General features: G+C 39.6%; 1 protein-coding gene across 2 annotated transcripts in view; it reads right to left on the bottom strand.

The window, feature by feature from the left end:
* LOC135205932 (lymphocyte cytosolic protein 2-like) overlaps positions 1-27,500 on the bottom strand; it is a 408,856-nt gene that overhangs the window by 341,545 nt on the left and 39,811 nt on the right. Inside the window, exons 2-3 of one of the 2 annotated variants that reach the window (XM_064237130.1) lie at positions 26,341-26,453; positions 15,947-16,009 (exon numbers count right to left, since the gene is read on the bottom strand). In XM_064237130.1, the coding sequence (XP_064093200.1) occupies positions 15,947-16,009; positions 26,341-26,415 (138 nt within the window). In that variant the 5' untranslated portion in view covers positions 26,416-26,453. Of the gene's footprint in view, positions 1-15,946; positions 16,010-26,340; positions 26,485-27,500 lie in introns of those variants that run through there. The other variant, XM_064237124.1, reaches the window with a different exon arrangement.

The raw sequence follows: 27,500 nt of genomic DNA, 5'->3' as shown, positions 1-27,500 counted from the left end.
TGGTACTTTTGTAAATAGGGAATCAACGTCAAGGCTTAAAAGTTTTATGTTGTGAAGTGGTATATGTGCTTCTCTGAATTTGTGACAAAAATCTTCCGAATGTTTAATATGACTGGGAGAAAAAGTGCCTAAAAAGGGGGAAAGGAGGCCAACTAACCATTTAGAAATTTTGTAATTGAAAGCTCCGGCGCATGAAACGATGGGTCTGATTGGAAGATTGTCTTTGTGAGTTTTGTGAAGGCCATAAAAGTATGGAAGTTTAAGATTAATTACTTTAAATTTCTCTAATAGTTCAATACTCTTTTTATCTTAGCCAATTAATCTTACTTTCCGAAAAAATTCTGTAGGGAAGTTTTGGAGGGGATTTTTCGTCAGTTTGTCGTAAGTGTTTGTGTCGCTAAAGAGTTGGTTGATTTTGTCGAGGTAGAAGTCTTTGTCCATGATTACGATTTTGCAGTCTTTGTCTGAGCTACTTATAATAACATCTAACTTTTTTAACGAGCGGATGGCTATCATAAATCTACGGGGAACAGGATATTTCTTATTTAGGTCAGTTAAAGCATTTAGTAACACACCTTTTAAGCATATTTCTTCACAGCTGTAGTTTTTGTCAGATATGAATTTATCAAAAGTCACTATGAAGTCAAGATTGTTGTTGCTGTCTGGCATAAGGGCAAAGGATAAGCCTAAATTTAAAATAAATGTTGATTTACAGTAAGGGGGGTGTTGGATAAGTTTAAAACTTTGTCTTGTTGCTCAAGATTATTCCAAGTGCTATTGTTTATTAAGTTATTTAACTTGCGTAAAAGTCTGTTGGAATGAGTCACGCTATTATAGGCAGCAATGTCGGAACAGAATTAAATCAGATACCTGTATATGTGGTCCGTAGCGAGGAGGCGAAGATTAGACTGAGTTCCATATATCACTCTGCGTAGTACGAAGATGTCGTTTTTCGTGTTGGTGATTCTTTCCTCCAGGAAAATCTCATGTGAGAGAGGGAAGGGGTCCGGTTGCAGAGTCCATCTATCGAATCCGTACATTTTTGGTAGTACTTGTTCCTTGAGGCATTCTTCTAAGAAGTGTTTTTGATTTTTCAGCTGGTGTAGTCTGATCGGTTCTTTCTCAAACTTGCGAAAAACTGTCATAACTTCTGGAAAGTCGGTTGAATTCCATAATGGGCCGAAAATGACTGATAAAAATCTTCTGTTACGACAGAATTCCATCTAATAAAAGGAACCCATAAAAACACCAAAATATAGAGAGAAAAGTACTCTGCAATCGGACCCCTTCCCTCTCTCACATAAGATTTTCCTGGAGGAAAGAATCACCAAAACGAAAAACAACATCTTCGTACTACGCAGAGTGATATATGGAACTCAGTCTAATCTTCGCCTCCTCGCTACGGACCACATATACAGGTATCTGATTTAATTCTGTTCCGACATTGCTGCCTATAATAGCGTGACTCATTCCAACAGACTTTTACGCAAGTTAAATAACTTAATAAACAATAGCACTTGGAATAATCTTGAGCAACAAGACAAAGTTTTAAACTTATCCAACACCCCCCTTACTGTAAATTAATATTTAGTTTTCAATCTAGGCTTATCCTTTGCCCTTATGCCAGACCGCAACAACAATCTTAGACTTCATAGTGGCTTTTGATAAATTCATATCTGACAAAAACTACAGCTGTGAAGAGATATGCTTAAAAGGTGTGTTACTAAATGCTTTAACTGACCTAAATAAGAAATATCCTGTTCCCCGTAGATTTATGATAGCCATCCGCTCGTTAAAAAAGTTAGATGTTATTATAAGTAGCTCAGACAAAGACTGCAAAATCGTAATCATGGACAAAGACTTCTACCTCGACAAAATCAACCAACTCCTTAGCGACACAAACACTTACGACAAACTGACGAAAAATCCCCTCCAAAACTTCCCTACAGAATTTTTTCGGAAAGTAAGATTAATTGGCATTGAACTATTAGAGAAATTTAAAGTAATTAATCTTAAACTTCCATACTTTTATGGCCTTCACAAAACTCAAAGACAATCTTCCATTCAGACCCATCGTTTCATGTGCCGGAACTTTCAATTACAAAATTTCTAAATGGTTAGTCAGCCTCCTTTCCCCTTTTTTAGGCACTTTTTCTCCCAGTCAATTAAACATTCGGAAGATTTTTGTCACAAATTCAGAGAAGCACGTATACCACTTCACAACATAAAACTTTTAAGCCTTGATGTTGATTCCCTATTTACAAAAGTACCAATACAGGACGTTCTTCAGTTTTTGAGGGAAAAATTATCCCCCTATTCAGATAATTTCCTTTGGCACTTGACAAAATCATAAAGTTAGTTGAATTATGTGCATCTAATAACATATTTTCATTCAAGGAATCATTCTATAAGCAAAAATTCGGGTGTAGTATGTGTAGTACTTTAAGTCCTGTTTTAGCCAATCTGTACATGGAATACTTTGAAACTACAGTAATAAATGCAATAAAACCCAAAAACATGCTGTGGATGAGATATGTAGATGATATTCTAACATTTTGGGATAATAGGTGGGGCAATTTTAATGAATTCCTTTCAAAATTAATCGCAATAGTGCCGAGCATCAAATTTAAAGTTGAATGGGAAACAGACAACAAAATTCCTTTTCTTGATGTTTTAATAATCAGAGACATGACAGAATACAAATTTACCGTATACAGAAAACCAACGTTCTCACTTTCAGACATTCACTACTTTAGCTATCACGACATTGCTATCAAGATAGGTGTAGCCGGCAACCTGTTCTTAAGAGCCTTACAAATTTGTTCCCCAGATTTGATGAAAAAAGAATTTGAACTAATTCGTAAGCAACTTTCGTCTTGAAAGTATCCTGACCATATAATTGAGAAAGCAATTCAAAGCAAACGTAATTTTCTACCGACCCCCTCAAAACAAGACCAAAGAGACACCCAACAATAAAATAAAAATTCCTCACCTGGACAGGATTAAGACAGTGACTCAGACCCTCGGAAAATCTAACCCTTTTGCATTTACTTACCCAAACACCTTAGCCAAGTCCCTGATTAACGTCCAACAAAAGTTACATTCCCCAAGGAAACAGGGGTTTATGACCAATCTTACATCGGATTTACAGGAAAATCACTTCCCCAGAGATTAATACAACACAAACGGTCAGTAGGTATGGACTGAAAAATTATTGGTGGGGGGAGATTTTAATGGACATGTCGGTGCTACAAATAGAGGATTTGAAGAGGTTCACGGGGGGCCATGGGCTAGGCGTGCAAGATGATGAGGAACAGTATTCTTGACTTTGCCCTATCATATGGAATGAAAATAGTTAACACAATGTGCATCAAACGAGAAAATCACTTGATAAAATATAGAAGTGGTAATTTTTTCTCCCAAATTGATTATATATTAGTAAGAAAAGAGTTTGCAGCTGAAGTCAAGAACTGTAAAACCTTGCCTTACAAGAAAATGACAAGCCAACATAGAACATTACTCACAGACATTAGAGTTAAAGCAATATGAAGACACGGAGAAGAAGAAAGGGTATCAGAAAGATCTATTGGTGGAAATTGAAAGAAGCAGAGAAACAGGAAGCTTTTGTAGACAGAGTTAGAAATGAGCTTGAAGTTGAAGAAGTTGAACTAGATAACATACAGGATATAGACCACACCTGGTGTGTGATAGCAGATATTATAAAGACAATAGGAATAGAGATATACTGAAGATCATCTGGTAAAAGAAAGAATGGAAAAGAGACCTGGTGGTGGAACAAAGAAATAGGAAACATCCTTAAGACCGATGGTGGAACAAAGAAATAGGAAACATCCTTAAGACCGAGAGAGAGAAACTGAAGATCTGGAAAACATCAGAGGAGAATGAAGGCGAAGAAGAGCATAGGATTGCAAAGCGTGCAGTGAGTGAAGGAAAGAGGGAATAGCATGTAACTGGTCCCTTCTGTAAGGCACCATCCCATTCCATCCAAAAGGTTTCCTTTTCAACCTGGGAGCTCCCAACCTGCGGTGCATAAACACTTACGATGCTCCAATTTCCTCCAAAGCATTCTAATTTCATTTTAATGATACGATCATTTACTCTAACCACTTCCGGCACATTGTCTTTCAGCTCAGGGGATATAATTATTTCCACTCCCTTCCTTCTTCCGTCTGTTCCAACATAATACATCTTGTAGCCTGCACCATTCTGCCGCTCGCTCTCTCTTCCACTTCGTTTCCTGTACTAGCAGAATGTCAATCTTCTTATCCTTCATCCTTTTAATTATTTCAAAGCTTTTACCTGCCAGGGTCCAAAAGGTTAAGTGAGGCAACTCTGACATCTTTTGTGGTGTCAAATCTATATCGGACTTTCTTCTTTAGCCCTCTCCCCCCTTTAGAAGGTGGCCTTTACATATTTTCCACGACTTTAAACCACACCCTTCTTGTTTACTTTCGATGCATTTTCCATTCAGCAACTGAACTTCGTTGAGACAAGGTATCTTTTTAACTACTCTTGACTTTGATTTCTTTTTTAGAGTAATTCTTATTTCAATGTTGTATCTTGCTTTCTTTTCCTTTATTCAATGTGTTTTGCATGTCAACAAAAATCATTTATTATGCTGTATTTGTTTATCAATTTTTATCTTTCATTTTAGCCTGGATGATAAGACATAGGTCTTGAAATGTCACATAAGAATAAAGTGACCAATGTTTAATGGTGTCTTGTCCTACAACCTCTGGTATGAGAGAGAGTGTGTGTGTGTGTGTGTGTGTGTGTGTGTGTGTGTGTGTGCGCGTGTGTGTGTGTGTGTGTGTGTGTGTATGTATATTATTATTATATATAATATATATATATATATATATATATATATATATATATATGTATTATATATACAATGTATATATATATATATAATGTATATGTATATAGATTATATATATATATATATATATAGAATAATATATTATATTTATATAATATATATTATATATAATATTTATATATATATACAATATACCAGAAGTTGTAGGACAAGATTCCATTAAACATTTGTCACTTTAGTCTTATGTGATGTTTCAAGACCAATGTCTCATCATCCAGGCTAAAATGAAAGATAAAAACTGATAAACAAATAAAGCATAATAAATTATTTTTGTTGACATGCAAAAATACAGCGAATAGGCAAGTCCGTGAATCATAGGCTGCAAATACAAGGAGGGGTTTACTCTATATATATATTTATATTTATATATATATATATATATATATATAGATGTATATATATATATATATATATATATAGATATATATATATATATATATATATATATAGATATATATATATCGACTATATATATATCGATATAATATCGATATATATATATATCGATATATATATATATATACGATATATATATATCTATATATATATCAGATATATCTATATATATATATATATATATATATATATATATATATATATATATATATATATATATATATATCGATATATATATATATCATCGATATATATATATATATATATATATATATATATATATATATATATATATATATATATATATATATATATATATATATATATATATATATATATATATATATATATAACTAAACTAACCCTGTATTTATGGCCTCATGAATCACGGACTCGCCTATTCGCAGATTTTTTCTTAAGGATCGTATATACCCATTATTCGTGGAACAGTCCCGCCTATTCACTGTATTTTTCACTGAGAAAAATTCACAAATTATTGTTTTCATATCTTTTTCATGACTAAATGCACTTTTTGTGATAAAACTATGAAAATACTCAGGTACGAGCATTTTTAGTTTTTTTTTTTTTCAACTATTACAATAGGCAGTTTTAAGCATTTTTGGAGGAGTTTTCAGTATTTGCGTATTTTTAGCTATTCGTTCCCCCACAAATATTGGACGTTTTATATATATATATATATATATATATATATATATATATATATATATATATATAAAGGCGGTCCCCGGGTTACGACGGGTCCCGGCTTACGACGTTCCGAGGTTACGACGCTTTTTCTTAAATATTCATTGAAAATCCGCCCTGGGTTTACGACGCTTGTTCCGAGGTTACGACGCTGATGCTTCCGACGCTCCGAGTTTACAAGGCTTTTTAAAAAAATTCATATCTATGATAAGAATCCTTTTATAGTTTAGCACAGTTTTCTCTCTCTCTCTCTCTTTCTATATCTCTCTCTCTCTCTCTCTCTCTCTCTCTTTGTATTTTCCGCGAAAATAATCACTATTAGTGTATTTTGATGTTTATTTTCATGACTAAATACATTTTTTATAATACAAAAATGATTTACTAATTTTCAAATATTAATTTTGATTAATACTGTATTAGTAAGTTTTAATAAGTTGAATGATATCACATAAAAATAATAATTCTCTCTCTCTCTCTCTCTCTCTCTCCTCTCTCTCTCTCTCTCTCTCTCTACTACAAAGATTTATGTTTATTTTTTTGTATGATAATTAAATGATTTACTATTTTCAAATATTAATATTAAATTTATACTGCAATAATATCAATTCATTAAAGAAAATACCATAGTAAATTAGTAAGATTTTTAGCTTATATTTAAAAAATTATGGAAGAAATGAAGGAAATCCCAGTCCTTCTCTCAGGTAACCCTTCCTCGAGGATCCAGGTACTAAAACTGTCAGATATATCAAGTTCTGTGACAGCCAGTAGGGGGAGGGGAAGAGCTGGGGGCAAGAGCTGCAGTGTTGCAATCACGTGGTCCTGAATTTCCCCCCCCCCCCCACCCCCCCCCCCCCTCTCTCTCTCTCTCTCTCTCTCTCTCTCTCTCTCTCTCTCTCGCTCGGGTCTCTCGTCATCTCTCTTCTCTCTCTCTCTCTCTCTCTCTCTCTCTTTACTGAGACTTGAGATTTTTTATGTACTTGTACTATTTGTTTTTTTTTTTTAATACTTTCAAATAATAATAATATAATAATAATAATAATAATATAGTAATAATAATAATAATAATAATAATAATAATAATAATAATAATAATAACTGTAATTACAAAATTCATATGTGATAGTATTTTAAAGAAATACAATACGTACTAATCTATCCATGTCACTTTTAATTAAGGTTAACTCTCTCTCTCTCTCTCTCTCTCTCTCTCTCTCTCTTTTGCCACACAAGATAATAATGTGTCATAGTGGTAACTCCCTCCCTTTCTTTCGCTGGAAGCGTTATAAGTATTTTTTGAGAGAACAGAGAGAGATAAACACACACTGTGTGGCGCCGTGGAGGAGTGGGTTAGGTCGTCAATAGACTTAGGTCAAGTTAAGCAACATTGGGGCTGGTCAGTCGTTGGATGGGTGACCGCTCTCCACCTCGGCGTTGATTCCTTGGGAAAGAGGATAATTTAACCAATAATTTCCTCAGTCTACTCAGCTGTAAATGAGTATCTATCCCTGATGGGGTAGGGTCCAGCTATGGGTTAAATAGCAAAAACTCAGCAATGATGGAAGAAATGAAGGAATAAACGACAACGACGTAATGGAAACCTCTGGCAACAGGGAGCTTTGTCGGCGAACCAGGTATTCAAACGCCAATTGAGGGGAAGACGGTCAGGTACTTGGAGGTCGTCATCCAGCAACTGATCACCACAACGACAGTAATCAACAGCCTGAGATTGGTGCTACAGAAGCAAAAAGGAAGAAATGGACAAGAGAAGAAATAAGGAAATATGTAGATGCTACATCAGAAGCAACCCGACAGAGAGAGGATATAGAAGAAGATTGGTCAACATCTGGAATGAGAGGAATAACACCCCCCCAAACAGAGCAGAGGCTGGCAGACCAAGTAAGGAACATGAAGAAAAGAACTGGCTCTCCCCAACAGAAAGAGAAGAACTGGAAAGGGAAATGTCACACGACAACGAATTACACGAAGACGAACTGAGAGACGATGCCACAGAAGACGACAGGGAGGATGAGGTATCAAACAACGACACACGAAGAAAACACCTACGAAGTAACAGAGAGGACGGAATGGGTAGAAAAGATTAGACAATGGATGGAGCCATATACAGAGAGCAACAAAGATCCCCTCCATGAAAGCCTACAACACCAAGAAATTAAGGGAGAAAACAAGTGAGGTCAATGAAATAATGGGCATAATACACACCCACCAGTATCACAGAAACAAATAACTTGACATATGCAGGAGCAAGATTAGTAGCAGAACTGATGGGATTCGAACACCACACCACCAGCACAACCATCCCAACAGAAACCAAACAGCAACCTCCTTGGAAAAGGCGCCTGGAAAAGCAAATCATGGTGATGAGATCTGACTTGAGTAAACTGAAAGAGATGGCAGAAAAAAGGCTAAGAAGCAAGAAAACAAGGGAGGAACTCAACGAGAAATACAAAGTACAAGAGAGGGGACTAAACAACACAATAGAAGATGTAAACAGAGGCTTAATGGCCAAAGCACATAAGATCCAACGGTACATGACAGGATAAGGGATACCAACAGAACAAACTATTCGGAACCAACCAGAAAAGACTATACAGCCAACTAAGAGGGGAAGACAACCACCCAGAAATTCCTGAAGCCGAATCAAGTAAGAGACTCTGGGAAAACATATGGAGCATCCGGTAGCACAACAAACATGCAACATGGCTCCAGGAAGTCAAGGAAGAAGAAACAGGGAGAATAAAACAAAGATTCACAGAGATCAACGACAGACACAGTCAGACACCACTAAAGAAAATGCCAAACTGGAAAGCCCCAGGTCCCGATGAAGTCCATGGATACTTGCTCAAAAACTTCAAGGCCCTACACCCACGAATAGCAGAACAACTCCAGCATTGTATCTCAAATCACCAGCACCCAAATGGATGACCACAGGAAGAACATCCTTAGTAAACAAAAAGACAAGAGTAAGGGAAATAAATTAGCCCAGTAACTACAGGCCTATCACCTGCCTACCAATAATGTGGAAGTTACTAACAGGTATCATCAGTGAAAGGCTATACAACTACCTAGAGGAGACAAACACCATCCCCCACCAACAGAAAGGCTGCAGAAGGAAGTGTAGGGGCACAAAAGACCAGCTCCTGATAGACAAAATGGTAATGAAGAACAGTAGGAGAAGGAAAACCAACCTAAGCATGGCATGGATAGACTATAAGAAAAAGCCTTCGACATGATACCACACACATGGCTAATAGAATGCCTGAAATATATGGGCAGAGGAAAACACCATCAGCTTCCTCAAAAATACAATGTGCAACTGGAATACAATACTTACAAGCTCTGGAATAAGACTAGCAGAGGTTAATATCAGGAGAGGGATCTTCCAAGGCGACTCACTTTCCCCACTACTCTTCGTAGTAGCCATGATTCCCATGACAAAAGTACTACAGAAGATGGATGCCGGGTACCAACTCAAGAAAAGAGGCAACAGAATTAACCATCTGATGTTCATGGGATGACATCAAGCTGTATGGTAAGAGCATCAAGGAAATAGATACCCTAATCCACACTGTAAGGATTGTATCTGGGGACATCAGGATGGAGTTTTGGAATAGAAAAATGTGCCTTAGTCAACATACAAAAAGGCAAAGTAATGAGAACTGAAGGGATAAAGCTACCAGATGGGAGCAACATCAAACACATAGATGAGACAGGATACAAATACCTGGGAATAATGGAAGGAGGGGTATAAAACACCAAGAGATGAAGGACACGATCAGAAAGAATATATGCAGAGACTCAAGGCGATACTCAAGTCAAAACTCAACGGCGGAAATATGATAAAAAAGCATAAACCATGGCAGTGCCAGTAATCAGATACAGCGCAGGAATAGTCAAATGGACGAAGGCAGAACTCCGCAGACATAGATCAGAACCAGGAAACATATGCAATACACAAAGCACTACAACCCAAGAGCAAATACGGACAGACTATACATAACACGAAAGGAAGGAGGGAGAGGACTACTAAGTATAGAGGACTGCATCAACATCGAAAACAGAGCACTGGGGCAATATCTGAAAACCAGTGAAGACGAGTGGCTAATGAGTGCATGAGAAGAAGGAACTAATAAAAGTAGACGAAGACCCAGAAATATACAGAGACAGGAGAAAGACAGACAGAACAAAGGACTGGCACAACAAACCAATGCGGACAATACATGAGACAGACTAAAGAACTAGCCTAGCGATGACAATTGGCAATGGCTACAGAGGGGAGAGCTAAAGAAGGAAACTGAAGGAATGATAACAGCGGCACAAGATCAGGCCCTAAGAACCAGATATGTTCAAAGAACGATAGACGGAAATAACATCTCTCCCTATGTAGGAAGTGCAATACGAAAAATGAAACCATAAACCACATAGCAAGTGATGCCAGCACTTGCACAGAACCAGTACAAAAGAGGCATGATTCAGTGGCAAAAGCCCTCCACTGGAGGCCTGTTTGCAAGAAAAAACATCAGCTACCTTGCAGTAATAAGTGGTACGAGCACCAACCTGAAGGAGTGATTGAAAACGATCAGGCAAAGATCCTCTGGGACTATGGTATCAGAACGGATAGGGTGATACGTGCAAACAGACCTGACGTGACGTTGATTGACCAATTCAAGAAGAAAGTATCACTCATTGATGTCGCAATACCATGGGACACCAGAGTTGAAGAGAAAGAGAGGGAAAAAATGGATAAGTATCAAGATCTGAAAATAGAAATAAGAAGGATATGGGATATGCCAGTGGAAATCGTACCCATAATCATAGGAGCACTAGGCACGATCCCAAGATCCCTGAAAAGGTATCTAGAAACTAGAGGGCTGAAGTAGCTCCAGGACTCATGCAGAAGAGTGTGATCCTAGAAACGGCACACATAGTAAGAAAAAGTGATGGACTCCTAAGGAGGCAGGATGCAAACCCGGAACCCCACACTATAAATACCACCCAGTCGAATTGGAGGACTGTGATAGAGCAAAAAAAAAAAAAAATGAAAAAATAACTGTAATTACAAAATTCATATGTGATAGTATTTTAAAGAAATACAATACGTACTAATCTATCCATGTCACTTTTAATTAAGGTTAACTCTCTCTCTCTCTCTCTCTCTCTCTCTCTCTCTCTCTCTCTCTCTCTCTCTCTCTCTCTCTCTCTCTTTTGCCACATAAGATAATAATGTGTCATAGTGGTAACTCCCTCCCTTTCTTTCGCTGGAAGCGTTTTAAGTATTTTTTGAGAGAACAGAGAGAGATAAACACACACCTCTCTCTCTCTCTCTCTCTCTCTCCTCTCTCCTCTCTCTCTCTCTCTCTCTCTTTTACCGAGAATGAAAGAATTTTTATGGTACTAGTATGTAAAATGTTTATTGATAATTTCAGTTGATTTAATAATAATAATAATACCAATATATAATAATAATAATAATAATAATAATAATAATAATAATAATAAGAATAATAATAATAAAACTTTAATTACAAAATTCATAATGGTTCGTATTTTAAAGAGATGACAATTACCTTTCCATTTCACTTGTAAGGATAATTCCTCTTTCTTACTGAGATGAGAGAATTTTTATGGTAGATGCACGTGTTTATTATATTTTCAAATAATAATAGAAGTAGTAATAATACGATAACTAATTTCAAAAGAAAATTCTTCCCTTTGTCTTTTTCTGTATCAATTTCCCCACCTTCAACTCCAGTGACCACTCGGAGCTTAACAATGCCATACAATGGTCAACAAATTTAATGGTTTTATGTGAATCTCTCTCCTCTCTCTCCATCTTCTCGTCGCTCTCTTCTCCTCTCTCTCTCTCTTACTGAGATGAGATCATTTTCTGGACATGTATGTAATAAGTTTATCATTAATATTTTCCAATAATAATACTATTAACTGTAAGTACAAAATTCATATCTGAGTATTTTAAATACAATAATCATTCCATTTCTCTCTTTTTAAATACTGTGAGGACAACTCTCTCTCTCTCTCTCTCTCTCTCTCTCGCCTCTCCTCTCTCCCTTCCTCTCTCTCTCTCTCTCTCTCTCTCTCCACAAGATACTTGTCATACATTTGGTGTTTCTATTTCTTCCTTTTATCTCTCTCGCTCCTGAAGCAAAAGAATTGATAGACAGACAAACAGAAGCATAAGCTGACACATGATTATGCCTTTTAAAACTAATGTTCGTAGTCACTTGAATATTGCAATATGATATGTACCCACACTATCAAAAGGATATTGCACAAATAGAGAGTGTACAAAGGTCCTTTACAGCTAGAATAGAAGAAGTTAAGGACCTAGACTACTGGAAAAGACTACAATTCTTAAAATTATATAGTCTAGAAAGGAGAAGAGAACGCTACATGATAATTCAGGCATGGAAACAGATAGAAGGAATAGCAGAAAATATCATGGAACTAAAAATATCAGAAAGAGCAAGCAGAGGTAGATTAATAGTGCCCAAAACTATACCAGGAAAAATAAGGAAAGCACACAGGACATTAATCCACTACGCACCAGCATCGATAATGCAGCGTCTATTCAATGCGTGCCAGCTCATCTGAGGAATATATCAGGAGTGAGCGTAGATGTGTTTTAAGAATAAGCTCGACAAATATCTAAACTGCATCCCAGACCATCCAAGATTGGAAGATGCAAAATATACCGGAAGATGTACTAGCAACTCTCTGGTAGACATTAGAGGTGCCTCACACTGAGGGACCTGGGGCAACCCGAACAAGATGTAAGGTCTGTAAGGTTAAGGTAAGGTCTCTCTTCTCTGGAGAAATATATGTATTTATGGGTGGGGGAAAAAGTTGCCTACAGACTTCATTTCAATCTATTGAAACCGTAAGGAGTTATTTCTCTCTCTCTCTCTCTCTCTCTCTCTCTCTCTCTCTCTCTCTCTCTCTCTCTCTCTCTCTCTCTCTCTCTCTTGTATTTTAATGAAAATATACAGTAATTTGTGAATACACAGTGTTGCACATGAAAAAAGTAAATTAGTGATAATTTTAGAGATACGGCCCTAAGAAAAATTGCAAATTAGTGAAATTTTCCCTGTGGGCATGTTTTCAAGAACGTAGTTCCGGCTTACAACGATTTTCGGGTTACGACGCGTCTTAAGAACGGAACCCCCGTCGTAACCCGGGGACTGCCTGTATATATGTATATATATATGTATATAGATATATATATGTATAGATATATATAGATATATATGTATAGATTATAAATAGATATAGATCTATATGATATATATATATAATATTATATATCTAGTATATCTATTATATTATTAATAATAATCTATATATAATATATTATTATTCTTCTTATATAGATATATATAGATTATATATATATATTAATAGATATAATTATATATAATAGATAATCTATAGATTATATCTATATTATACATATTATATATATTATATAATTATTAATATTATATATATATTATATAAAACGTCCGATATTTGCGGGGGATGTGTCCCAGATGCCCAGCGAATAGCTAAAATACTCAAATACTGAAAACTCCTCCAAAAATGCTTAAAACTACCTATTATAAAAGATGAAAAGAGAAAAGAAAACAAAAACGAATGGGATGAAAAGAGAAAAGAAAACAAAAACGAATGGGATAAAGAAAAACAAGTGGTATACACTGTTAGGAAGGGATAATGATAAGAAGAGAGAGTTCAGGAGAAGAGTGTTGGGAGAGGTTGATCTGGGAATGCATCAGTGATGAGAAGACATGGAAAGGAGATGCTAAGGGAAACATCTGGAATAGTATGGGAGGAAAAGGAGAGCTGGTGGTGGGGGGAAGAGGAGGGGAAAGTGGTGAAGGGTAAAAGGGAGGCAAAGAAGAGATTTGAAGAGTCGCAGCTGGAGGAGGTCAGAGAGAGATTAAGTGAAAGAAACAAAGAAGTAGAAAGGGTGGTAGCTCAGGCTAAGGCAAGGGCATATGCATATGAAGAGGTTTATAATGAACTGGAAACCAAGGAAGGGTTGAGTATGATGCTCAAACTGTCAAAAGTAAGAAATAAAAGAACAAAGGACATCACCCATATTAAGCAAATGAATGATAGGAATGGTACGGTCATAAAAAAGGAAGAAGACATCCTGAAAAGATGGAAAGAGTATTTCGAACAACTGCTAAATGAAGAAAATAAAAGACTTGTAAGAGAGGATGGACAAGTAAACATGGGAATGGTAATGGGGATATCTAAGGATGAAGTGATACGAGCCTTAAAAAGAATGAGGAATGGGAAGGCAACAGGACCTGACTTAATCCCAGTCGAAGTTTGGAAAGCCTTAGGAGAGGAAGGGGTAGACATCTTGCATGATCTGATGGTAAAAATATTTGAACAGGAAAAGATACCAGAAGAATGGCGGGAAAGCATATTGATACCTATATTTAAAGGTAAAGGTGATGTCCAGGAATGCAGTAATTATAGAGGTATAAAACTAATGTCTCACACGTTGAAGATTTTGGAAAGAATAATAGATAGCAGGCTGAGAGAGGAAGTGAGAATAGGGAAGGAACAGTTAGGATTTATGAAGGGAAGCGGCACAACGGATGGAATATTTTGCATTAGGCAGCTGATGGGGAAATTCATAGAAAAACAACGAGAGAGACCTGCAACTGGTATTCATAGACCTTGAAAAGGCCTATGATAGAATGCCAAGGCAAGAAATATGGAGATGTTTGAGGGAGAAGATGGTGCCGGAAAAGTATGTCAGAATTATTCAGGAGATGTACAGGAATGTGTATACTAGAGTAAGGAGCAGTGTTGGAGAGACGGATGGATTTGAGATAGGAGTTGGATTACACCAGGGGTCAGCTCTTAGCCCATTCATCTTCAGCATCGTGATGGATGTAATGACTAAGGATATTAGAGAAGCAGTGCCATGGTGCATATTATACACAGATGACATTGTGTTGCGTTCAGAGGGGAGGGAGGAGTTGGAGAGCAGCACTTGAGGAGAGAGGAATAAGAATAAGCAGATCAAAAACCGAATATATGTGTTCCAGTATTACTGAGGACAGTGGAAGTAGCATAAGATTGGGTGGGGAAGAAATAAAGAAAGTACAGAAATTCAAGTATTTAGGGTCCGTATTAGAGGATAGTGGAAGCATGGACCAAGAGGTGAGACACCGAATTCAGGCAGGATGGAATAACTGGAGGTCTGCATCAGGGGTCCTCTGTGACAAGAAGGTTCCTCTGAAATTGAAAGGAAAGTTTCACAGGACGGTGGTCAGACCAGCAATGTTATATGGAACAGAAACAGCAAGTATGAGGAAAACAGAGGAGAAGAAGATGGATGTAGCAGAAATGAGAATGTTGAGATGGATGTCGGGAGTAATAAGGGAAGATATGATTAGAAATGAGTATAAAGAGGATCGACAAAGGTAGTTGAAATATCAAAGAAAATACAGAAAGGAAGGCTTCGATGGTATGGACGCCTGTTACGAAGGGAGGAACGTCATGTTGGAAGACATACGATGGAGATGGAAGTGCGGGGTAGAAGGAAGAAGGGAAGACCAAGAAAGAGATGGTGTGATTGTGTAGGGGAAGATAGGGTATTGAAAGGTATAAATGAGAACGAGGCACAGGACAGAAATCGATGGAGACGACTCATTCACAATGGCGACCCCATATAAAAATGGGTTTAAGCTAGGAAGAAGAAGAAGAAAAAAAACTCTAACAATGCTCATACCTGAGTATTTTCAGTTTTTATCAAAAAAAGTTTACATATATTATATATATCATATATATATATATATATATATATATATATATATATATATATATATATATACATATATTTCAGTTTCATTGAGGATAACTTCATAACTTCACATTCCTACTTACCATTAAAGAATGTCCATCAATGCCTCTTCTCAAGAAGAATTCACAACAATCTGTCAGCTCCATCTATAATACAGAACACAGAATTGAGGACATTTTTGTGAATATTCCAAAGTTAAAAAGAAAAATACTAAAAGAATTAAAATGAATGACACTAGTGTTAAAATCTTTAAGTAATATCTATCAGTATAAATGCTGAAAAGCTATTTCATATTAATTTCTGTCTACAAAAATGATTCTGTAACATCCCTTATGACATTTTTTGCATCAAACAATTTTTCATACTAACTAAATTTCCAAAAAAATCCACTACCATTTACTTACAAAATAGAAATTTTTATAATAAAATTTTAATTTTTTAAATACTTACCTCTCTGTTATGATAGCCATATTTCCTGTGTCAGGCAGGAGGATGATGGAGTGTGAAAAGTAAAAACAAGTAATGGGATTGTTTAGCTTGAACTGTCTATTCACCATCTCATCAGGTGTTTGAGTATCTCTAGTTTTCCATTCAGTTTGTTCACCTGTTAACATGGGTGGAAAGGTGTGTGGTGGTGGTGGTGGTTTTGGGGGGGTTACAAAAATTTCCTGCATTGAACTAAGGAAGTGGGAAAGATGCAAGGACAAAATGAATAACCCCAAGAAAACCCAAAAATTCCACCAGGAATAAGAAGCTTCTTATCAGATGCTTAGCATCCATCTGTGGGTACTGCTGCCACACAAGGGCATTTGGTAGCAAGACCTCTGAACAATGCTGAAAGTTCCTTGCTTGTAGGGATATCACTCTCACTCTGATGCAAGCAGACTCAAGTTCTTGTACCTAGGCCAGCAGAACAACGACAGTAAAGAATGAAGGCCCTTACATTATACAACATATACCTTCGCTTCCCAAAACTCGACAATTTCCTAACTAAACAGAAAGGCTAGAGTAAATTATTATTATTACAATGGTTTAACCAGACCACTGAGCAGCTTTCATAGGGCTGGCCCGAAGGATTTGATTAAAATGCCAGGTCCAGGCTAGAGGCCAAGCACTGGGACCCAATAGGTCACTCGGTATGGTGATGAAGGAGTGAAAATGAAATAAAAAACTGCACTAAGGCACATGTTTTCATACAGGAACACACTCAAAACAATAAATAGATTTCCGGGCAGTCCCTGGTTTAGTTCCTTGTTGGATGTGTGGTTTTCACGCTCGGCTACCAATCCGGTGGCCCGAAGTTCGATTCTCGGCTCGGCCAATGCGGAACCAGAGGAATTTATTTCTGGTGATAGAAATTAATTTCTTGATATAATGAGGTTTGGATCCCACAATAAGCTGTAGGTCCCGTTGCTAGGTGACCCATTGGTACCTAGCCACGTGAAAATATCTAATCATTCGGGGCTGCCCTAGGAGAGCTGTTCATCAGCTCAGTGGTCTGGTTAAACTAAGGTATAGCTAACTTTAGTCCCTGGTTACGGTGGCCTCAGTTATTGGCGATCCAATTTCATGCCACTTGTCTAGCGCCAAAAATTGCAGCCAAAATGCACCGACTTCCATTTATTGGCAACAATAATATAGTATCAGCGCTGATACGTACCTTACAGAGGCGCCATTAACCAGTTACTGGTGACAATATCGTTTTATCAGCCCCAAAAAGCGATGGCAATTTTAACTTATCATCAAGCCATCAGAACTGAACCCATCCCCCCCCCCCCATAAACAAGGACTGCCTGTACTCGTGTTTCCACATATACACACTAATAAAGCATATTAAAATTCTGAATAAGTAACACTAAAATTTTGTTGTTTTAAAATTCATTAAACACCTTAAAGGTTCTTGTATTTTTATCATTTACTTATTTTTATATTTTATTAATTAAATCACAGTTCCTCATGAACATTAAAACTGGAATTATTGAAAATGTAGGAGATTCTGATAAAATTCATTTCCAAAATTTGATAATCACATGTTTGACTGTTATCAACACTTTCCACTCTGACCATTCGGGAGGAAGATCATTTGAACTATACATTAAGTGTCCTTGTGTCAAATGAGTATGGCCTATTCGAAGAAATGTCATAATTAACTTGTGCGTGTCTCTCTCCGATATGATGAATTCCATTTTCCAATACAGGATTTTATGTTTCAATTTATTACCTATATGTTTTTCATTCCATACATTTTGCCATTTATTTACAATGATTGTTTTTATACAGCTTATACAGTCACTAACAGGGATGTTTGCTCTTGTCATGTAGACTGTTGCTTAAGTTGCTTTATCAGCCTCTTCATTTCCTTTAATCCTTGCGTGGGCAAGGATCCAACGTATTTAAATATTTTTTCCATTATTATACAACTTAAGGAGTGAAAACTTAATTTTTTGTAACACAAAGGGGAGAGTGGCTAGCAAGGCTTATCACAAAAGGTGGGTTTGTATGTTAATTATTAATACCAATTAATTATTAATAACAAACACAGTACAGGGAGTTCCCAATTATCAATGGAGGTTCCATTCTCAGTGAGGTGCTGATAAGCGAAAACCCCCATTAACTGAAACTCGGAGATTCACAGTGAACACCGCGTATTCACGTTCTCCAGATTCGCGGACTCACACATTCACGGATTTTTCTCAGGAATGTTTCCCCTCATTATTCACGGAAAATTTGCCTATTCGAGGTAGTTTTCTATGAGAAATATCCACAAAATGATATTGTTATGATACAATAAAGTTTCATACATACTTACCTGGCAGATATATACTTAGCTAAGACTCCGTCGTCCCCGACAGAAATTCAAATTTCGCGCCACTCACTACAGGTAGGTCAGGTGATCTACCGGCCTGCCCTGGGTGGCAGGACTAGGAACCATTCCCGTTTTCTATCATATTTTCTCTCTTCCACCTGTCTCCTGCGGGGAGGCTGGGTGGGCCATTAATTGTATATATCTGCCAGGTAAGTATGTATGAAACTTTATTGTATCATAACAATATCATTTTCATACAATCAACTTACCTGTCAGATATATACTTAGCTGATTGGCACCCTTTGGTGGAGGGTAAGAGACAGCTAATATGGAATAGACAGGTAAACAACATATGTTGTAGGTATAAAAGAAAAACCTTGGTTCCTACCTGATAGGTGGTAGACTTCGTGGCTGTTGCCCGGTAGTCTGCATCACCTCAAGACTTTAGCGAGATATGTGATCTATGGCCAAGAGTTCTTGTGGGTCTGCCAATGGGGTATGAACCGCTTACTCGGCAGAGCCTGAAAGGACTTTGTCAATGGGTACTGGACCACTTCTATGACAATGCACCTTATGAAGGAGCACACAACCAATCCCGACCACCTGATCCTAACCACCATGTTAGTAGAAAGAATTGTTCTGAGTTATCCCCAAACTCATTACAACAACCATAACTCGAAAACACAATACGCATACATACATAAAATTACAAAAAAATTTTTTACCATACGCCTCCAAAAAGATATCACAAGAGTTCCTTACTGAACAACAGTGACTGGCCGCCTGTGCAGCATCGAGCCCTCTTTGTCAGCAGAAATCTAGAACATATCTAGTAGAAGGTATGTACAAAGTTAAGGATTGGTGTTGGCTCCCATACCCAGTATCGTATCCGCCGATACAAATGGACCCAGAGAAAAACATTTCTCGTAGGTCACGCGAACGTCTTTCAGATAGTGAGATGCAAATACCGAGTTGCACCTCCAATATGTCGTATCAAGGATTTTCTTCAGCGACATATTCTTCTGAAAAGCGAGAGACGTCGCCACTGCTCTTACCTCATGAGCCTTCACTCTTAAGAGTCGAAAAGAGTCATCAGGACAGAACTTGTGAGCATCTGTAATGACGCTCCTTACAAAGAAAGCTAGCGCATTCTTTGACATGATTCTTGTGGGGTCTTTAATCGAACACCAAAGACCTTGTCTAGAGCCTCCCATTTGTTTCTTCCTGTGTAAGTAGAACTTAAGTGCTCTTACAGGGCAAAGAGACCTTTCTGCTTCTCTACCAACGAGACTCGATAAGCCTTTAACCTCGAATCTCTTGGACCAGGGATTCGAGGGGTTTTCGTTTTTAGCTAGAAATAGTGTTCTAAACGAGCAGAAGGCCGAGTCTCTGTTGAATCCGACTTCATCTTCTAGGGCATGAAGTTCACAAATTCTTTTGGCTGTAGCCAGAGATAAGAGAAACAACCATTTCCTTGTTAAATCCCTAAACGAAGCTAAATGAGGAGGCTCGAATCTCTCAGACGAAAGGAACTTGAGTACCACATCAAGGTTCCAGCTGGGAGGAGCTGGTTCTCTAGACTTTGTAGTCTCAAACGATCTAATAAGATCGTGTAGATCTTTATTATCAGCAAGCTCAAGGCCTCTATTTCTGAAGACTGCCGAAAGCATGCTTCTGTATCCTTTTATAGTAGATACAGACAAGTGAGAGTCCTCTCTCAGGAACAGAAGGAAATCAGCGATTTCGGTTACAGAGGTACTGGAGGAGGACAACTTCTTAGACTTACACCACCTTCTAAAAACCTCCCACTTAGACTGATAGACTCGTCTAGTGGAAGCTCTGCGGGCTCTAGCGATAGCGCTTGCAGCCTTGTGAGAAAACCCTCTCGCTCTGACAAGTCTTTCGATAGTCGAAAGGCAGTCAGAGCGAGAGCGGGGAGGTTTTGATGATACCTCTCTAAGTGTGGCTGTCTGAGAAGATCCATCCTTCTTGGAAGGAATCTGGGGAAGTCTACTGTCCACTCCAGCACCTCTGTGAACCAATCCTGTGCTGGCCAAAAGGGGGCTATCAGGGTCATTCTTGTTCCGTTGGACGCTACGAACTTTTTCAATACTTGTCCCAGAATTTTGAAAGGGGGAAAAGCGTACACGTCTACATGAGACCAATCTAGCAGGAAGGCGTCGACAACGAGAGCTCTTGGGTCTTCCACCACTGAGCAAAAGACTTCCAGTCTTTTGGAAAGGAATGTGGCAAACAGGTCTACATGAGGAGTGCCCCAAAGAGACCAAAGACTCTGACACACTTCTGAGTGAAGGGTCCACTCCGTGTGAAGGACCTGGCTTCTCCTGCTCAGCCTGTCTGCCCTGACGTTCCTTGTTCCCTGAACAAATCTCGTTAGGAGGGAGATGTTCCTCTGGGAGGTCCAAAGTAGCAGATCTCTTGCTATTTCGTATAGGAAAAAGGAGTGTGTTCCTCCTTGTTTCCGAATGTAGGAAAGAGCGGTAGTGTTGTCCACGTTCACTTGGACCACACTGTTTGTCACAAATGGTTCGAAGAACTTTAGAGCCAAGTGTACTGCTAGAAGTTCTTTGCAATTTATGTGCCAGGACACCTGTGCTGCCTTCCAGGTGCCTGACACTTCTCTCGGCCCTAGCGTTGCTCCCCAACCCTTCTCCGATGCGTCGGAATACAACACTCGGCTTGGGTTCGGAACTTCCAGAGAGATTCCCTTGTTCTCTTTCAGAGGGGACAACCACCATTCCAGGTGTGGTTTCATTTCCATTGGAAGGAGAAAACTGTCGGAGAGAAGTCCCGTCTTCCAATTCCATGATCTCCTTAGGAAGAACTGAAGAGGACGAAGATGAAGTCTTCCTAGAGGAAAGAACTGTTCGAGCGAGGAAAGGGTCCCTAGAAGGCTTAACCATTCCCTCGCCGAAGTACGTTCCTTCCCTAAGAAGAGAGAGACTTTCTCCAAGCCTCTCACGATTCTCTCTTGCGAAGGAAATACTCGAAAACCCCGAGAATCCATCTGAATCCCCAGATAGACTAAGTTCTGTCTGGGGATCAGCTGTGACTTCTCGAGGTTCATGAGTAGTCCCAACGACTTTATCAGGTTTAGGGTCAAACTAAGGTCCTCCAAACACTGTCTCTCTGATCTGGCCCTGATGAGCCAGTCGTCCAGATACAGAGAGATATTTACGCCTTTGAGGTGAAAAAACCTCGCCACATTCTTCATCAGGCTTGTGAAGACCTGAGGAGCTGTGGACAGGCCGAAACACAAGGCCCTGAACTGAAAGATCCTTCCCCCCGTCATGAAACGGAGGTACTTCTTCGAAGAAGGGTGAATCGGGACATGAAAATAAGCGTCCTGGAGATCCAGAGACACCATCCAATCTCCTTGCCGCAAAGCCGCAAGGACTGAGGCCGAAGTCTCCATAGAGAACTTCTCCTTCTGAACAAACTTGTTTAGAGCGCTGACGTCTAGTACCGGTCTCCAGCCCCCCGAGGCTTTTGCAACCAGAAAAAGACGATTGTAAAACCCCGGAGAGTTTTGATCCAGTACTAATTCTATCGCTCTTTTGTCCCACATTTGATCCACCATCAGACGAAGAGTATCCCTCAGTACAGGGTCCCTGTATCTGGCTGACAGTTCCCGCGGAATAGTCGTTGGGGGAGGACTGTCCTGGAAGGGGATAAGATATCCCTTCCTGATTATCGACATCGACGAGGCGTCCGAGTTTATGAGTGTCCAGGCCTCTGCAAATCCGAGTAGCCTGGCACCTACTGGTGTTTGGAGGCTCGCTGTCTCATTTCCCTTTCTTAAAGGGACGGAAAGCAGGTCTACCTCTCCTCTCAGGGCCTCTCCTTTTTGAGGGAGCTTTGGAGGGAGGGCCTCCTCGAAAGGGCTGAATCGAAGTAGTAGGTCCTTTCTTCTCAACCACAACTGGCGGTCTCTTCTTCCTTGAAGACTGAAGGAGAAGATCTTGTGTCGCCTTCTCAGTCAGTGAGCGAGAAATGTCCTTCACTAACTGAGAAGGAAACAAAAAGTCTGACATGGGAGCGAAAACCAGGGCTGCTCTCTGTGAGTGTGAAACAGCCTTGGTTAGGAAAGCACTAAAAATAATCCTCTTCTTAAGGAGTCCTGCTCCAAAGAGGGAGGAGACTTCTCCCGATCCGTCTTGTACTGCCTTGTCAATGCATGACAAGATACAAAGCATGACTTCGGGGTCTAGACCTTCCGAGTCATGGGCTTTCTTTGACATCACCCCAAGGGACCAGTCTAGGAAATTAAAGACTTCTAAAATATGGAAGAGTCCCTTGAGGAGATGATCTATCTCAGAAATAGTCCAAGTCACACGAGCTGCGTTCAATGCGTGTCTACAAGAGGCATCAACTAAGGTTGAAAAATCAGCTTCAGCCGAGGCTGGGAGAGAAAGGCCCATGTTCTCCCCAGTCCGGTACCACACACCTCATTTGCCAGAAAGTATCGCTGGAGGCATACAGAAGGTAGTTCTGACAAGTTCCTTCTTTGTCAACATCCATTTGTCAAGAGACTGGAGAGCCCTCTTCATAGAGATAGTAGGTCTCATCTTCAGAACCGACGAAGACTTTGGCACAATTGAACTCGAAAATAGCGATCGAGGAGAAGGAGGAGCAGCAGGAGTCAATGAATCCCCATACTCTTGTGAGGATCTTCACAAACCTTTCTCTTTGCGGGAGACAAACTCCTACAAGGAGAAGGACTCATCGAGTGAACAGAGTCTCTCTCAAGTAGTTGGCGCCTCGCGCCTGCTTGACGTCTCGCGCCTGGCTAGCTCCTCGCGCTTGGCTGGCGCCTCGCGCCTGGCTGGTGCTTCGCGCTCGGCTGGCTCTTCGTGCTTGGCTGGCGCCTCACGCCTGGCTGACTCTTTGCACCTAGCTGGCGTCTCGCGCCTGGCTGGTGTCTCGCGCCTGTCAGGATCCTTGTCTGGCGTATCGCGCTTGGCTGGCGCCTCGCGCCTGGAAGACGTCTCGCGCCTGGAAGGCTCTTCATGACTAGTTAGTTTTTCACGCCTGGCTGGTTCCTCACGCCTGGTAGGCTGTTCATGCCTAGAAAGTTGTTCGCACCTGTAAGACTTTTCTAGTCTATCTGGTGCCGCGCGCCTGGCCGACGCTTCGCGCCTGGAAGAAGAGGCCTCACTTCTGGCTGGAGTCTCGCGCCTGGCAGGAGAAAGGAGACGAGACTTCTTAATAGGAAGCCTAGCGTCTTTTTTGCGAGGAGGATCTCTCGAAAGAACTCCAACTAAAGAGGCTAACTGTTCTTGTACAGCTAACAAGATCCTCTTCGAAGCTACACCAGCGTCCTCTTCAATGGGAGAAGCAGGAGACCTCGAAGGTGTACGATCCTCAACTTCAGATTGTGGAGACGTCGAGACCATCTTTGCCTTCTTGATAGATGAGGGGGCTTCCTCCGAGAAGCGTTCTGGGCTCGAGTCAAAAGCGGGTTCTTTCCAGTGCCTTTTCAGTGGCCTAGATAGATCCAAGTCCTTCCACCCTCGTTTAGGTGAAGGAGAACCGGACAAAGAGAAACACTCTCGTAGGACGCTCCTCTTGAAGCGGTCCTGAGCAGTCTGTTGCGAAACAGAGCCTGCTGAAGGGACGCCTGACCGGTGGGGATTCTCCACGACCTCCTCAAGGCTTTCGACTTTCCTTCTCCTCTGGGTATGTGAGCTTGGAAGAGGTCTAGGCCTGGGAGCATCGCAGAGATGGTCAGACACCCCCTCCACAACACTGGGAACACTCACTTCACTAAGCATATCGCTATCACTTCCCTTACCTTGCATGGCCGCCATTTTGGTCCTCATCTTATGAAGAGTAGCCTTCAGATTGGCGATTTCAGAAGCTGAATCTGAATGCAAAGCCTGTGAGGGTTCAGATACAGAGGGAGAATCAAATTCATTAATAAAAGGAGAGTTAGACTCAGAAAAAGGCTCAATAGGCCTTGTACTTACACCCTTATGTGCAGCCCGTCTAATTCTATCCCTCTCTAACTTCTTCAAGTAAGAAGTTAAGAGTCTTCCATTCATTAGCATTCAACCTTTCACACTCATTACAGGTGTTAGCTAAAGAACATTCAAACCCTCTACACTTACGACATACAGTGTGAGGATCAACCGAAGCCTTCGGTATCCTCACCTTGCAGCCTACATTCACACACACTCTCACACTAACACTTGAATCAGACATTCTAGTAGAAAAATCAAAAGCAAGTCCAAATCCAGTCCACGGTAGCGAATGCCAAAACAACGATCCAGGTACGTCACCAAAGAGTCCAATAAAGTTGATCAAATGTCTTGAAAAGCGAATTCCAGTCAGGAGGTAGTAACAACAATGTTGATACCACCGGCGACAGAGAAAATATGATAGAAAACGGGAATGGTTCCTAGTCCTGCCACCCAGGGCAGGCCGGTAGATCACGACCTACCTGTAGCGAGTGGCACGAAATTTGAATTTCTGTCGGGGACGACGGAGTCTTAGCTAAGTATATATCTGACAGGTAAGTTGATTGTATGAAATTCCTGGTTTTTATTATCAATTTCATCATAAAATGCACTTGTTGTGATAAAACTATTAAAAAAACAAGTACAAATATTTTTAGTGGGTTTTTCTTGAGTTTTAACAAACAAAACATGCTGTTTTCACCATTTTTAGAGGGGTTCCAACTATTTGCAGGTTCTAACTATTCACAGGGAGTTTGGTACGCATCCCCCGCGAATACAGGGGGACCACTGCACAGCCCTTATGGCACCAAGTTTCAGTTAATGGCGCCTCTGTTAGGTATGTTATGGCACCGATAACCGAAACTTGGCCCATTATGGCGCCATAAGTTGCAGATTTTATGACAGTAGACAAGCCCCACAAAACCAGATCGCCAATCACAGAGTCCACCGATCACCAGGGACTGCCTGTGTATTCAAACCTGACAGAAACAAAGAAAGATCCCACCGGGAAATTGTCATCAATGACCAGTCAGCAATAGCTCACAAATTGTCTTCACTTGAAGACGGCCACAAGTACATTGGAGCGTTTATGTCCGTCCAGGCAGGTCTTCCTGCCTACCGGGTGGTAGTTACTGCCTAACCAACATGTTCAAGAATTTAACCACCGTATTCCAGCTACACCGCAAGTATATCCTATTGTAAACGACCAAGGGTTTGCATATCGTGTAGGAATTATATACTTTTTTTAGGAGTATTTTTTAATAACAAAGTATGTAAAAGAAAAACACATAAAAGAATGAAGTGTGGTGTGTTGTAACTGGAGTAATGCACACAGAGAAAGTGCAGTGAAATGGACGATTACTATACACATAGTACTGAACAAAACATGGTAAATAATTATGAAATTCTCGGAAGCATAATGGAAAAGGAACACTGAGTGACTACAATCACAAGGAAATGATATGGTAATCTCCAAGAGTGCTTGGGGGTCCAGAAATGTATCTGACAAAAGGGAGGGTTCTGAATTTTGTGGAGTAACTACGAGCTGCCGACTATAAGATAGATTTACGTAAAATCAATGGATCTGCATTAAAACAATTAATTATTCTAAAGACCTACTTATTGTATAGACTTGTCTTTTCAACCCAAACTAACCACCATTACATAAAATTCAAAAAGAAAATGCCATTACCTGCCGTAACCATGCTGCAACCTGCTCCACTGTCCATCTCTCAACATCATCTTTTTGAGGAACAGGCGAAGCCATTGCTCATTGCTTCATAACTGCTTATCTACGCAATACTCCTGAAAATTTAAGAGAACATTAGAAAATCTCTACATTTCACTACAATTGTTATTATTATTATTGGTATACACTATTCAGAAGATGAAACCTATTCATATGAAACAAGCTCACAGGGGCCATTGACTTGAAATTCAAGCTTCCAAAGAATATGGTGTTCATCAGGAAGAGGTAAGACAAGGTAAAAGGAATTACAGAAAAAAAGAGACACGACTTATTAAAAAGGAAAAACCCCGATTTTCAAAAGTAAATTGGCAAGTGTAGAGTTCAAAATAGGAACCATAAGCGAGAATCCAAAGCCAACCAGACTTAGGCCTGTGATGGCCGACCAAAAATCCGAATTAGCAGTTAAGCATCAACAGCAGAGAAACAATACTAATTCGAAGTCGTTCAAGCACAGAAACACTCTCTGAGAAGGCAGCCCCTGCTCCTCGCGTGACTTTGTAAATTGGGTTGCTTGGTAGCACATTCCAAATTGGAATGCAGTCGTCTTGTAGAGCCATCAAGTTCACGACAGATACCCTCGAGCATCCATACGATAACCGCAACAAGAGGGAAAGAAAATCCCCTTGTTCGGTGATCATTCCAATTCTGTTTGTTGTCAAAACATCACCAAAATAATAATAAAAATGATATTGTTAAGATACAATAAAGTTTTATATATACTTACCTGGCAGATATATACTTAGCTATAGACTCCGTCGTCCCAGACAGAAATTCAAATTTCGCGGCACACGCTACAGGTAGGTCAGGTGATCTACCGCCTGCCGCTGGGTGGCAGGAATAGGAACCATTACCGTTCTAGAACCAGATTTTCTCTTCCACCTGTCTCCTGAGGGGAGGCTGGGTGGGCCATTTAATCATATATATCTCCCAGGTAAGTATGTATAAAACTTTATTGTATCTTAACAATATCATTTTTATACATGTAACTTTCCCTGTCAGATATACTTAGCTAATTGGCACCCTTGGTGGAGGGTAGGAGACAGCTAATAACTGAATAAACAGGTAAACAACATGCGTTGTAGGTAATAAATAAATAAATAAAA

This window comes from Macrobrachium nipponense, chromosome 11 (assembly GCF_015104395.2).
Source record: "Macrobrachium nipponense isolate FS-2020 chromosome 11, ASM1510439v2, whole genome shotgun sequence".
Classification (NCBI taxonomy): Eukaryota; Metazoa; Arthropoda; class Malacostraca; order Decapoda; family Palaemonidae; genus Macrobrachium; species Macrobrachium nipponense.
The sequence above is the reverse complement of the archived record's forward strand: the minus strand, read 5'-3'. Positions and strand labels throughout refer to the sequence as shown.